Genomic DNA, 15,961 nt, shown 5'->3' on the forward strand with positions numbered 1-15,961 from the left:
TTTTTCAATCCTTTATGTATATCTAGTAACATCTGATACCATGTGCTGTCAAATTCATCTCCACACCCTTATTATGGTTCTTTAAAACCTAATCTTCCCAGTTGAATCTGGCACCTGGGGCTCACAATTCGATTGACAGATTATGCAGCTTTGAGTGAGCAAAATCAATTATGATTGCACATATGAATCAATTAGCACTACAATATTAGAATTAGCCATGGAATACACTGACAGAGGATTTATTATGTAACTCAGGGGCAGAGATTGAAGTTCAATACCAGCATCAAAGGCAACAGGTGTATTTCTTTCCTGATTTTAATAAAAATGTTTTGAGAGTAAATGCATCCCTGTTTCCCATTTGCAGACTTCACTGGAACACAACCTTGATTTCATATTAGACATTACAGCACAGAAACAGACTCTTTGGCCCTCATGTCTTCGCTGAACATGATGCCCATGTGCTTGTATATGATACACAACTCTAGTTCCTGCATATTCACAGGGGTATCTAGAGCTAGAAGAAAATTACAGAACTTAGAGCTCTTGTCCTGTTTCCTTTTTAAACCCTAACTGAATGTAAGGTGATAAATAGATATATTTCCCATCTATCCCTTGATGCAATGCCTTTCTGGCCATTCTCCTCACCGGTGACCTTAATGCTGGAGACCATTTTGTCTCTTTCCGTGTGGCAAACACTTGCTGCCCAAAATCTGGGCTGTGCTGCTAAATACTCTCTAAGGATTTTGTTCCCTTGACCAGATGAGAGAAAGGTATTGAAAAGTTCTCAATCTAAGACTGCAAAGAGTTAGATAATCATCTTGACATGTGGCTCTTTGGCAGGAGTTGTGATTAAAGTTCCAGAATTGATTTAAAACTGGAGAGATTTCTATGAGTATATCCAATTTTATATTTTTGTAGCATAGCTAAATTAAGAGTCGAGTGAAACACGATAGTCTGCAGACGCTGTACTGTAGTAAAACACACACATTGCTAGATTAACTTTGCAAGTCTTCCAGCGTCGATAGGATGCAAAGATATATAACTGATGTTTCAGGCTTGAGCCCTTTTTCAAGGTACAAGTAAAAAACAGCAAGCAGCTGGCTAAAACAAGAGAAAAAAAGGCATTTTTCTCACACCCACAAATCACTTCAAAGACATTGAATCATTTTGAAAACGAGAGCCGCTTATACAAACAGATGGAATGTCATGAATTGTTCAAATGCATCCGCTGATAATGTCAAGGTACACTGTGCAATCTTGAGACCAGTAAAAATAGCAGGATTTCCTCAGTAAACCATATAACCATATAACCATTTACGGAGCGGAAACAGGCCATGTCGGCCTTTCGAGTCCACACCGGTTCACGAGAACAACTCCACTAGCTCAAACCTCCCACTCACCGCCAATAACCCTCCAACTCCCTCACCTCCATGTACACATCCAACCTTCTCTTAAATGACAGAAAGGACCCTGACGCAACTATCTCATTCTGAAGTTCATTCCATTCTGCCACCACTCGCTGTGAAAACGTCACCTCTAATATTTCTCCTAAAGTGTTGCCCCCTTACCCTTAACTCATGGTCTTTTGTTCCAACCTCCCCTGCCCTCAGGGGAAAGAGTCTGTTTATGTCAGGTCTATCTATTCCTTTCATAATTTTAAATACCTCAATCAAGTCCTCTCTCAGTCGTCTACATTCCAATGAATAAAGATCCAGTCTCCTTAATCTCTCCCTGTTACCCAGATGCTGTAAACCAGGCAACATCCTTGTAAACCTTCTCTGCACCCTCTCCACCTTATAATTTGGAGACCAGAACTGAGCACAGTACTCCAAACCTGGCCTCACCAATGCCTTAAATGGCTGCAGCATAACCTCCCAGCTCCTATACTATGATTTATGAAGGCCAGCACACCATATGCCTTCTTAACCACTCTGTCTACATGGGAATCCACCTTCAGTGTACCATAAACCCCAGGTCCCTTTGCTCCTCTGCATGCCTCAGTGCCCTTCCCTTAACTGTATATGTCCTATTCTTGATATTTTTACTGAAATGCAACACCTCACACTTGTCTACATTGAATTCCATCTGCCATCTTTCAGCCCATTCTTCCAAACAAACCAAATCCTTCTGTAATCCAAGAAAATCTACCTCACTATCTACCACTCCCCCTATTTTCGTATTATCCGCATATTTGCTTACCCAGTTAACCACACCCTCCTCTAAATCATTAATATAAATGATAAACAACAAGGGACCCATTTTACAAACCCATGCTGGGTGCCCCTAATCAATCCCTGCCTATCCAGATATGCGTGTATACTATCTCAAAGAATACCCTCCATAATCTTCGCCACCACAGAAGTCAAACTTACTGGCCGATAATTACTTGGCCTACACCTACTGCCTTTTTTGAACAATGCAACAACATTTGCAACCTTCCAATCCTGTGGTACCACCCCCTCCTCCAGTGGTCTTTGAAAAATCACTGTCAGTGCCCCCATTATTTGTTCCCTGACCTCCCTTAAAGTCCTGGGAAAAATCCCATCAGGACCAGGAGACTTATCCACCTTAATTGACCCTAGAAGCTCCAAAACTCTCGCTTTACTAATCCTTATCCTTTCCACAACTAAGCCCTTTGCCTCTCATATCTCATAGAGCCCAATGTCCCATTCCCTCGTGAATACAACGAGAAAAATTTGTTCAATATTTCTCCCATCTCATACAGTCCCTGACATAGTTCACCGGTCCCATCATCCAGTGGACCTATTCTATCCTTAACCCTCCTTTTACTGTTCACATATCTGTAAAAACCCTTAGGATTCACCTTTGCCTTATTAGCTATGGACTCCTCATACCTTCTTTTTGCCTTTCTAATTTCCCTCTTAAGGTTCTTCCTGTGATCTAAGTAACGACCATACATCTCCTCAATCCCTTGTTTATTATATTTGGTTGAGGCCTCCCTCTCGTCCCGAACCAACTTCTTAATTTCATCAGAAAACCACGGCTCCCTCAAACCTTTAGTTTTCCCCTTCGGCCTGACTGGAACATAAAGATCCTGTACTCTCAAAATCTCACCCCTAAATGCCTCCCAAATTTCCTTTACATCCTTTCCAGCAAAAAGATCAGTCCACACAACTCTCTGCAAATCCCTTCTCATTTCTCCAAATCTGGCCTTTCCCCACTCGAAGACCTTCAACCTCAGACCCGACCTATCCCTTTCCATCATTAAGCTAAAGCTAATGGACCCATGAACACTGGATCCGAAGTTTTCTCCAATGCTTACCTCCATCACCAGCCCCATTGCATTCCCAAACAACAGATCTAATACCGCTCCCCCTCTAGTTGGCATCTCAATATATTGCTGCAAAAAGCAAGCCTGAACATAATGCATAAATACTAAGCCATCCTGCCCTTTTACTGACTGCGTTTCCCAATCTATGTTTTGAAAATTGAAATCCCCAACCAATACCACCCTATTTCTCCTGCACATCTCACCTATTTCCTTGCACATTTGCTCTTCTAGATCCCTTTCCCCATTTTGAGACCTATAATATACCCCCATAACAGTAACCTCACCCTTCTTATTTTTTAGCTCTACCCACACTGCCTCCCTCGACGAGCCCTCCAGTCTACCTTGCCTCAGCACTGATGTAATATCCTCCCTGACAAGTAATGCCACAGCTCCCCCTCTTAATCCACCAACTCTGTCACATCTAAAGCAGCAAAATCCTGGAACATTCAACTGCCAGTCACAACCTTCCTTCAACCATGTCTCGCTAATGGCCACAACATCATAATGCCACATGTCAATCCACACCTTTAGCTCATACAGCTTCCTTACTACGCTCCTCGCAGTAAAATAAATACAACTCAGGGATCTCCTACATCCTACCTTCTGCCATTCTCACAATTTTCACTACACCATCTTTTTACTACTTCCTGCTGTTCCTCCCTCAAATTATTCAAACTTGTTTCTTTCCTTAGCCTACTAACCCTCACCATGCTGTCCTGCCTAACTTGAAACCCTGTTCCCAACCATACTAATTTAAACCCCCCCCGCCCCCGACAGCCCTAGCAAATTCCCCCGCCAGGAGACTGGTCCCTCTGGGATTAAGATGTAACCCATCATTACGGTATAGGCCCCATTTTCCCCAAAAAAGGTCCCAGTAGTCCAAGAACTTGAAACCCTGTCTCTTACTCCACCCCTTTAGCCACGTGTTTAACCTCCACCTAATTCTATTTCTGCCCTCACTGTCATGTTCCTTATCACGTCCACAAAAACCTCGGTCTGTTCTCCTAACCATTGAATCCTCTATAACTATCGCCCTTTTCCTTTTATCCCTACTTTTCTGGGTCACAGAGGTTGACACCACACCTCTGCCCACCATAGTCTTACTATCCCCCTCCTCAGTACTCAAGATGGAGTACCGATTTCTGAGAACATCCAAGTTTTATAAGTTGACAGGTTTCTCTGAATTTCTTTGTTTTGAACAAATTTGTATGGCTGGCTCCAGACAAGGACTCTTAAGACTGCATTGCCAAATCACAAGAGAGTACCTCAGACTGATATCAGGAAGTTGCTGCGATTTGTTATCATTCCTTCCAATCACAAAGTGTTGAGTTCTTGTTTTCATAAAATCAGAAATTTTACCTACTGTATTTCAGAAATAATCGGGGGCAGTTCAATCTGAATGTGCACAACGGATTAGTGAATGTTTTGGTGCTATCCAAAGCAACGCAATTAAGAACTTGTGTTATATTTATGACATTTCATCCATCCTTATAGATGTTCTGCCACGTTGGTATAAGTAACCAGTTGTTGAATTATATTCAGTCCTCCAGTTAGATCTGCAAGATGGCAGTGAACATCTTCCAAGATGATGCATATAAAGATACTGAACCAAGTATAAAATATGCAAGTGATATTTTAATCTTGACTACTCATTAACCAGATAATTAATCATACATCCAAAGAGGGAAGTCCGTTGGCAACAAAAAAAAGTCTGATGCATGTTACTGTGTTTTTGCTGTTGCCTGGTAACTAAACATGTTGCAGCTTCACAAGAATGTGTGTCTGTTGCCAGGAAATGTGATGTACCTCTCATTGCATTGAGACTGCTGCCTAAATTGCTAGTTTGTCTACTTATTAGTGAGGAGTGGTGAAAACAATTACATTGTGCACTGGGTAATTTTGACAAATGATTTAAACAAATATATCAGTAAGTTGGTGTGGTCTCTTCTGCAATATATTGGCTGAATCTGGCTTTTCCGCACAATTTTCCCTCTTCATCTTCTCAGAGAATTATGCACAAACGAGAAAAAAATAAGTAGGGGAACTGCTGAGTACCTGTTCCACGAACTATCTTTTAATACTGCTTAAAAGTCGGGAGGAACCATGAACGTACGAGATGGGATACGTGCCAACTGGGAATGGACCTCAAACCAAACAAAATATTATAGACACCAAAGGACTCTAGACATTTCAGATGTTAAAGAGAATTTTTACTTTTAATGAAGAGTAGAAGGAATCTTTGAACTTTATCCAAGGGGCTGTGGAGTCTGAGTTGTTCAGAATATTAAGTGCAGATTGATAGCTTTTTGGATATGAAGGGAATCAAGGGAAACAGAATTCATGCTGGAAAGCAGTATGTTAAAAGATTAGATGGCAAAGGTCCACTCCTCATTTAAAAAAAAAGTTCTAGTCTGAAATTGCAGTTAGTTTTTATGTAGATCTTTAATAAGCTACAAAAACAAATCAAAGCATTTTGCAAGGAAAATTGTTTCAAAGAAAAAGAACTGAATTATCTGGCTTTTCAAGCACTAAATTTCTTGGGTGACAGTATTGTCAAAAACGGGAAGAATTATCAACACAAGCTTCATGTAAAAATAAGGAGGCTTGAATCAGAACAAAAATGACCGGATCATCTCCTAAAAATTAGTACAAAGAATCACAGAAATTCTTAGGATAGAAGTGGCTATTAGAGTCAGAATTTTGTCCAAAGCCAACCTCGTCCTTGTTCTTTCTCAACAAATTATTTTCAAATCCAATGACAGTAAAGCCCCTGTTATCCAGATTTCAAGCAACCAGCAAAAATATCGTGGAAAATAAATAGGTAAAAATAAGGAAGTTTAAAATTGGCACACCTCACCATCAGTTTGTTAATCCAGCAACATGTAATCTCAAGCAATCGGAATATTCACTTATCCAGCATCTACCAATCCCCATAGGTGCCGGATCCCAGCGTTTTTACTGTAATTAAAGAATTTATTTCAGCCATGACAATATGGCATGAAATTTCATTTTCTGGTTTTTACCTACGGCAAGGTCATTTTAAAGTTAATTTCTCTCCTTCCATTTTTGGAAAACTATCACCATTTAGTTGAAGACATTTCATGATCTTGAGGTCTTTATTCAATCCTTGCTCCTAAATCTTCTCCACTGTATTGTAAAGCACAGTAGAGTGCTACGAGTTAGCTGACAAAATAGATTAACCATACTTTAAATTTGATACCACTGTGCCCTTTGAGGATAAGATTCCAGGTCAATTATCAGATATTCTATGTAGTTGTATGCCCAGGTGCATGGATCACTGCCTTGCCCAATGGTTTTTCTCATGAATACATATGACAAAAATATTAAATTCACTGTTTCACGGGGAATTGCCAGCAATTTGGCATGGAAGTTCAGGATTTTGATGCATGCATGAACATGTAAGTCATAAACTTGCTGGCAGCTGTTTGTTAGCAATCTCACACCAGCGCTCAGATGTTCAACCTCTAATGAAATCTAACGACAGGCTGTAATATCCATTGTTCCCCAACACTCATGATGAACAATCTGAGGAACCTGCTCCAATTTGGTCTGGCTTCGATCGTTCTCTCCTATTTCAATTGTTATTGTCATTAATTAATATACAATTCTCAAACATAAAATAACATTTAAACTTTTGATTTTTCTGCCATTTTATTAATTGTGAATTGTTTTGGAATGATTTTTAAATGTCAGAAACATGCAATGTTTTGACAGCTGGCTAAAGTAAGTTAGTGTCTTAGCCAGTAGTCAAAATGTTTTTGAGCATTTTCAACAGATTTATGTTTTAGATGTGGTCAAGAAATAGGTACATTTTTTCATTCAACTTGGTCTTGTCCTAAGGTTAAAAGTTTTTGGTTACTAATTAAATAGTTTTTAGCACAGATATTAAAAGTGAATTTACCTTTCGATCCAATGATGTTTTTACTAGGAGATAGCTCTAAGATTGAGATTGACTATGCATCAAATCAAACTTTTGTGTTTGGCCCTGGCTGTTTCAAAAAAGTGTTTAGCTATTACATGGAAATCTGATATGATTTTGATTATAAAAAGATGGCAATAATGAAATGAGAGCTTGTATTCCTTTAGAAAAGATTACATATAATTTAAGAGACAAATAGTTTTTCTTTATTAAATTTTGGAGCACTTATCTGAAAATTATTGGTTTTAAAATTTGATCTCGGTCTGCTTCGATGGATGCCACCACTCCTGCAGCCGAAAAGTTTAAATATGTATGTTACTGTAGTAGATACTTATATGTATGTTATATGTATGTTACTTGCAGTGATTGTAGTAGATGATGATGTTTTTCTTTCTTTTGTAGGTTAGGAAGGGAGGAGAGAGGGTATTAGTAGGGTAGTTGGGGGAGGGGTTAGGGGTGTTTTTTATATAAAAATTATTAATCACATTATATTTGTATCAATATATAGTAACTAATATTATGTTATGTGATTTTAAATTTTAAATAAAATATTAATAAAAACAACAGTAGAATTTGATTTGGTCCCCTTCCTCTCTAGATGGGAGTGACAGAGAGGAAAGTTCTACAATTTTCCACAGTCATCCCACTGAGGTTATTGGCAGCACTTTCCAGTAGCAGTCAACAGTGGCCCTGGCCCATAACTTACTACAGACTCAAAATCTGGGATACTGGTTTTCTCTCTGATTTTATTGGAAGTATCTAATCTGTGCTCAATGCTTTCCTATAGCCAAGACCGCGTCCATGCGTATGAACTGTGTGGTTAGATGACTCAAAAGGAAGAAAAAGTTGCCTTAGCAACATTAAGAGACATTTCAACTGCCAGCTTTTTAATAGTAGTGGCTGTCTGCTTAGTATGCAAGAGGGTTGGTGGCATTGTGAATCATACTGAGGCATCATGAATGCGTGGGATAGGCATACTGGTCTTTTCATCAATTTTATATGAACACTTGTTTATTAATTTGTCTGTAAGACCTTTAATGCATTATCAAAATATTAGCCCAAAGAAATCTAGATTTTAAAGGACTATTTCTGTTAAAGTGTATCATGGGCTATTTCGTTATCTGATGTGCACAAAAGTCGCTGCAATGGAAGCCTAAAACAAGGCTAAAATTGCAGCAATGCTGGTGCAATGAGGTCTTGTTGTCAAAGTGAATCACATTCAATATTATTCAACAGTATTCAATCTGTTCCTTAGGCCTGATGTGGACACTTGTCACTAGACAGACAAGAACAATTATTCAAAGTGAATGAACAGAAGACAGTGACCAACAGCAACCAATAAAATACTGTGACAGGCAGTGAATGAAGATCATTTATCCAGGCATGACTGTTTAACTACTGTTCAGAGTAATTAAACGTTAAGTGTTCATCCCTCATCACAGTGGCATTGCATATAAAAATCATAAAAAGAAAATCCTTTAAGGTTAGCTGCTCATTTGGATTCTAGAAGTCTGAGGAGGCTGTGTGCAATTTATAAATGGGGAAATGTGTGCTCTTATGAGGAAAAATGGGCTCCCCTTATCTAAGGATGAACAAGTGCAGGCCTTCTAGCCTAAATTTCTTGCCATTACATTCCAAGGCTGCTGATTAACTTAACGTATAGCAGGATAAAAATATGCTTCTATTCTGACAGGCTGATTGTCAGTGTTTTGTGACATGCCCTTACATCCTGTTGATAGACAAAAAAAAAATCAGCGATGTTCAGCCTCCCTACATTTAAGAGCAGTTACTTAGTACTAAAGAGAAACAATACTTCATAATGACAAAAACTGCATTATGCACTGACTTTGTTTTGATCAAATATAAGGCAGCATTACTGATCATAAAATAATAATCTGATCAATAATATCGGAGATAGACTCCTTGCACAGAATATCAAGAAGTATCTTTTCTCCTCCATTACAGTTCTTCATTTCAACACACAAATGCACCTTCACTCCTCTCACCCTCCCTTTACCAACTAGGTGAAACCACCAACTCACAAGACATTCATTGTTAGAAATTTTGACTGAAGTTTTGGTTCGATGTTTCGCCAAAGACAACAATGATGTCTTAAGGATGATTTGTTTCTAACAAGAGCAAATACTTCATCAAAATGCAATTTTTAAAAAATCAGATAATAATACAGGAACTTAAAGTTCCACCTAACTCATTAATGCACGTTTTTGTTTTTCCAATTAAAAATATAAATGTATCACAGACATGTTTTCTATGAAATCGTGCAGATCATTTATATCTAAACTTTGTGGCCCAATTGTGTGCTTAAATTTCTTTATTTTGTGCAAATATAAAGTTAACTTAAACCACATTCAAAATTGTGTTTTACATATGGAACAAAAGAATAATGAACATACCTGGAATTGGAATAATGGGAATGCTTTCATTAGGAACCACCCGCGGTGAATTGCTGTCCTCCACATAGAAGTGTGCTGTCTGAAAGCACTTTCTAAGGAAAAAAATAAATAATATGGTTATTTGAATGTAAACTACATTCACAGACAAGATTTTAAGCTTTGAAATAATGGATGCTCATAAATAAATATTTGGCGCATAGCCATCATTTACATTGTCAATCATTCGAAGGTTTCTGAAGGAGCTTTGAAAACAATCACTAAAGAATCAAAATGCCTGCTGATCTAAATTCCACTTCAGCTTTTGAAAAGTGCATAAAAGATAATATCCACGAGTTTGCGAACTTAACACGATTACAATTCCACGTTTAAGATAAAGTTTTCAAAAATATAAAGCTTTCTCCTTCTCATTTCAAGGGCACTTGGAGCAAAACAAAAATATTGAATTACAACCACTAAAGACACAGAAATCAATATATACATTTCTAAATGGCTTGAGATTTAGCCTGGGGCCCCAAGAAGGATGAAAATATTACACCACAAAGAAAGATTCACACAAAGCAAATTATGATAGTTAAAGATGTGTGGCACCACAACCCACTCAATATTTTACCTGTACTTGATGCAAAGCAACGAGCACAAATTGGTCATCATTGAGAAAGCACGGCTAACGAAAGCACACAGAGCTGTGAACAGCCTTTGCATGGTGATGTTGACTGAAGCTGGACTCTAAAACTCCAGCGTCATTGCTCATCTGATTTAATGACTTTCTTTAGGCTGGAACTGAATATCAAATGAGCCTCTCTCTGCTCTTGTGACAGAAGGAGGGACTGCTATGTTCATCAGAGGCTTCTAACAAAAGGATTATTACACCACAATGAAGCCCTTAATAAACCACTTGGGAACACCTGCATGCGGCCCTGATGTTGCTGTTTCCGAATTCATGTAAATTTACTGCTACCACATTGAAAACAAAAAAAAGCCCCTTATGTGTTTCCAGTGAAATGTTGTGTCACACGGGTTGATCTCACACTTTCTAATTGCTGAGCTGTAATTACTGACGGCTAATTAAAGCACTCAGCAGAACTCAACTACATTTAAAGGTGTTGACTTCGTTGTTGGGATCTAATGCAGCAAAAGACTCAATATATTAAAATACTTCATTAAAAAGTATGTACAAATAAAGGACAACAATCTCAAAATTGATCAATCTGAATGAAAAATAACATAATTCAAAACCCATACAGATTTAGCTTAGTTTTCCTCCTTACGAAGCCACATTTTATTTTATTCTCGAAGAATGACATTTAATAATTATTTTCACGATATCAAACCATTTGAATAATATTTTTATAGGAGTAGTTTCAAATTAGTGGGTGTTTTACAATGATCTTGGTACTGGTGATATTACATGTGAACAGTAATTCAGACTATTCTTTTATCATAACTGATAACAAGATTTCATTTTTAAGGGCTTCTATGAAGTCAATTAAATGTGAATCACCGAAACAGTTGAAAATGATTCAGTTTGGACCTGCAAATTAATTCAAATTTGTGTGTGGATTCAGTTCAAAATCTATCAAATATAACTAGAAGAAAGCCTCAAAACTTAACTCCAATTTTACCTGCCCAATTGGGTGGACAATCCAATATCAAAATCACCATTACCACTCCATTGACATTGGCAGCCACCAATTTTAACTGCTCAATCCATATTCAAGAAAAGCATCTTCCATAGGCAGGTGGTTCTTAAATCATTGCCAAGCAGTGGTCTGCATTTTGTTGGCAGGCTCCACCACCCCTGGACATGTTTTCTAAATGTCCCCAATCCAGATGAGGAGGGCCTTTCTTCTTGCTGGGGTAATAATCTCAGAGTATAACAATGACAGACTCAAAGGAACAATGGAAAATTCTTGTACTGAAAACTACCCATCAGCTTTGGCAATTGATAAAAGCTTGTTCTCAAGTTTGATGGCTTTCAAAACTATCAAGTGTTTTAAAAAATGAAACAAAGAAATTAACTTTAGAAATTATTAAAACGCAAACAAATCACCTTTAAATAATTAAAAACAAACAAATCAAAAGTAACTTCAAAAATCCAGAACTTACATTTTCACCTTTCCTCCCTGCAGCCCCACAATCCCCACTGAAGTCATCAGGTCTAACATCAGCATAAATCTTGGAGAATCTCAACAACATGGACACCACTACTGGAATCCACAAGGACTTCAAGAATAATTAAAAACAGACAGAAATTATCAGTAAAACCAGGCCAACATATGTTTTTAATTGAACAGGCAGATTTAAGCTGAGGAAGTTATCAAAAGTTGGCATCAAACATTAGGCGTCTTAAAATAGCACTCATCTTAAGGCACACACATCAGTTGGAGAATGACTGAGCACTCACGTTCAAGTTTATTATCACCTGACTGCACATATACTATCAGAAGAAACAAAATTTCTTTGAACTATGGTATGTGCATGCACACACACACATTTCTCACAAATTCAGTACATAATCACATACATACATGAAATAAAATATAAAATAAATATGCATGAATAATTTACTCTGTTCATTCATAGAGACCCAAGGTTACAGGATATTGTTCATCAATCTCACAATCTGTGGGAAGAAGGTATTTTCCAGTATGGCACATCTGATTTAGATCCTCCTGAACCTCTTTCCTAATGGCTTGTAGGTCTGAGATACTGTGTGATAGATGAGCAGGGATTCTCAATAATTATTTGAGCCCTATTAAGAAATGCTCCCAGTGAATGCTGTCGATAGAGGAAAGGGAGAACTCAGTGATCTTCTTGGTTGTTGTCTGATTCTTTGCAACTACTACATCACAGAATGATGCACACAGGACACTCTCAATTATTCTCCTGTGAAATCTTGCCCTCCCCAACCTACTTAGGACACTGCATTTTCCTGACTAATGAGGAGGTGGAGTGGGTCCAGGTAAGGCCATTAGATGTACGCCAAAGAACTTTGTGCTCTCAACTCTCGTCATGACAATATGTAGGAGAGACTAGTCAACCTTCATCGTCCTGAAGTCCACAGTCATCTCCTTTGTCTTGTCAATGTTGAGACTTAGATGTTATTGTCACACCATTTGACAAGCCTCCCAACTGCCACTTTGATAAGCCAACTCATCATTATTCCTGATGACCCCAGCTTCTGTTGATTCATCAACATACTTAATGATTCAATCTTTGAGGCTTGTGGTTGCTGCTTTTATTCATTCCTCTGCCTGGAAGGAGATGAAGAGCAATTCCAACAATGTCAATGGCCAGGAAGAGCAGCAGATGGGAGTATTAAATATTGCTTTTGGAGGGTTTCCCATCCCAGGACGTAATGCAAACCCCATCAATTCCCTCGCATAAATCCTGCTCAAAGTTACACTTCTCCAGTAATTCTGTTGTCCTCTAAACAGATTTTACTTTGCCTGTGGGATTCGCCATTGCCTTTTGATATTAGGTTGTTGCGAAGACATCTCCTCATCTGCAATGCTACATTGCTTTATCAGAGCAAATCAGTCATTTTCCGTCGTTGCAGACACTAAGGCGGTAGTTATGGAGCTCTGGAATTTGTTCTGGAATAGGTGGCTTCTCTCAAGCCCATAGCTAGATAAATTGGACTCACTTCTCCATTAACAGGAAAGGGAAAAGAGAATTTCAAGAATTTCACTGACCAGAAAAAATAGGAGCAGAATAGGCCATTTGGCCCATCGAGTCTGATCTGCCATTCAAATCATGGCTGATGTATTTTTCCTCAGCCCTATTCTCCTGCTTTCTCCCATAACCTTTGACACCCTTACTAACCGAGAACCTACAATCCTCTGCTTTGAATATATCCAATGACTAGGTCTCCAAAGCTATCTGTGGCAACCAATTCCTCAGCAGAAATTTCTCCTCACCTCGGTTCTAAAGGGACCTCATTTTATTCTGAGGCTGTGCTCTCTTAGTCTGAGACTCTCTCGCTGCTGTGCAATATCACAGAATGATGAGTGGCAATGCCAGCGTTTCAAACTCTTGTCATAGTGCTCTTTACTTACCCCATTCACCTATATCCCCTATATTTAAACCACTCATCCAAGATGAGGCAGAGATAACTTCAACAAATAGGGATATCATACATTTGGCATCAGAACCTCAGATACACTATTGTAATGGGATCATTCCAAAACATAGTGGGAACATACTATTGACATTCTGAAGCAAAGGTTCTGCTGTCCTTATTCAAGATGGAGTTGATTGCTATTACAAAGGGAACAAGCAAGATGACGCTGTATGTTTGGAATAAGAATGGGAGGTTAAGTAATGCCAGGCAATGAGGTAAATATTATAAGGTCAGAATTGAGCAGGGTAGAAGATAGAAAGATCTGTAAACGGATATAACACAGAAATAGAGAATTACTGAAACTTTACCAATAGCATATCAAAAAGATCCATCTTAGTAAAATTTTTGAGATACACGACAACCAGCGCACCGGTGGCATCACGAAGAGAGCCTCTGCTTCCTCAGGAGTTTGTGGAGGAGCTAGTGGAGTTGTTCAAGTGAACCGGTACAGACTTGAAGGGCCGACATGGCCTGTTTCCGTGCTATAAACGGTTATATTAAATTCAGACAGTATAGGAGTAGGAGTGTGGTGGGTAATTCCAAAATCCATCACACATCTTTCTGGACATTCTTGCTTCAGCACCTTTAACGCAATGCTTGTGTTTCCTCTGTTTCCTTTAACGCAATGCTTGTGTCTCCTCTGTTTCCTCACTTCCAGCAGGACCCACAAGGCAAATACAGAGGCTTGATTTCTGAATATTGCTGATATTCCCCTTCTCTGTTCAGCCAATGTTCAAATAAGAAGACATTTTAAGTCAGTCTTGGTTTTAAGAGTTCCATTGTTATTTTAAATCAACCTCTGGCAAGTCCTTGGAAATTGGACTGACAAACTTGGCAGGAGTCCACCTGTAGGAGCCAACCTGATGAGAACGCCAATCATTGTCATGGGCCCAGAAAATTAAAAGGTTGGGTATTCTACCATGGGTGACTCATCACCTCAGTCCTGCCACTCCCTATCATCAGAAGGTGAAAGCTTATTTAGTTCTGCAAAGGCATCAGCTGAAATCATGTTAAGAATCTCTTTTAGAAAATTACTGCATGCAAATTGGCAATTGCATCCATGGTGCAACAGTGATAAGATTTCAAAAAGTACATTAATAGTCATGGACCATTTTGGGACAAGAGGAGCCGAAAGGCATTACATCAGCTCAGTCTTTAACTCCATCTGTCAACTGTCCACATTGAGAAGAGCTGAAAAAGCTGAAGAAAACTATTGCCTCCAATTTCCCTTCCAACCCACAAATGATTCTAACCTATGGATAAGCACTGCTTCAGCTGATGAATCTTTTGATAAAATTGACTAAAATCCCATATCGTCTGTAAAGGGTTTATATGTTCTCCCTATGTCTGCGTGGGTTTTCTCTGGGGGCTCTTGAAAAATGTACCGGGGTGTAAATTGGGCAGCACGGACTCGTAAGACTGATTTGGCCGGTTATAGTGGTGTATGTCAAAATTTAAATTAAAAAAAAAATCAGACTCGATCACTTCTGTTGAGAGCAAGTTCCTAAATCACCCTACAAACTATTGCACAAAATCTGTCCAGAGTTAAAATCAGGGCCTAAGTTATCAGGTATTTTGTTTGTTGTACATATTCAAATTGAGAAGTATCTGAATCATTCATTCTCTCAGTTACCAGTGGATTATAGCTCCATTGTGCATCATCTACCACACTTCAATTATTCCTTCCGCACTTGAAGTGAAATGAAAACACAATTAGATGCAAATTTCCCTTCAAGTTATATACTGACCTCAGTTATAAATGTTTTATTTTTGCTGCTGTATCTGATCTCAGAACTGCCTCGTCATAAACATTACAGAGATAACTTCAACAGACTTGCTTCAAGAATGAGAAGTACTATCATCTTCTCATGGGCAAATTGAGAATGGGCACTTAATGCTGCCTTGTCACAGATATATCTCGTAAATCAATAAAATGTTATTCATGAGATGAAAGAATCATCTCCTTGGATCATAAAGGAATGGCAAATTGCAATTATTACAAATGACTCACTTATGGATGCCTGTATGAGTTCTCATCATGTTATCTAATTCTGAAGTCTGATGTAAAAAGACACACACGCTCCTCTGAATGGCAGAACTAGTTTCCTCCTACACTCCACTTTTAGTAATTGCACTCTCATATGCCCCATGTCTGCTTTTTATTCCATACATAACTTTCGTGTGCAGGCCTG

General features: G+C 38.6%; 1 protein-coding gene across 2 annotated transcripts in view; it reads right to left on the bottom strand.

Annotated features, from left to right (window-relative positions):
• Positions 1 to 15,961, bottom strand: part of LOC138764115 (receptor-type tyrosine-protein phosphatase gamma-like) — a 735,396-nt gene that overhangs the window by 58,820 nt on the left and 660,615 nt on the right. For both annotated transcript variants that reach the window (XM_069939515.1, XM_069939516.1), the window contains one exon: positions 9,647 to 9,738. In XM_069939515.1, coding sequence (XP_069795616.1) covers positions 9,647 to 9,738 — 92 coding nt within the window. The remainder of the gene's footprint in view (positions 1 to 9,646; positions 9,739 to 15,961) is intronic.

This window comes from Narcine bancroftii, chromosome 5 (assembly GCF_036971445.1).
Source record: "Narcine bancroftii isolate sNarBan1 chromosome 5, sNarBan1.hap1, whole genome shotgun sequence".
Taxonomy (NCBI): Eukaryota; Metazoa; Chordata; class Chondrichthyes; order Torpediniformes; family Narcinidae; genus Narcine; species Narcine bancroftii.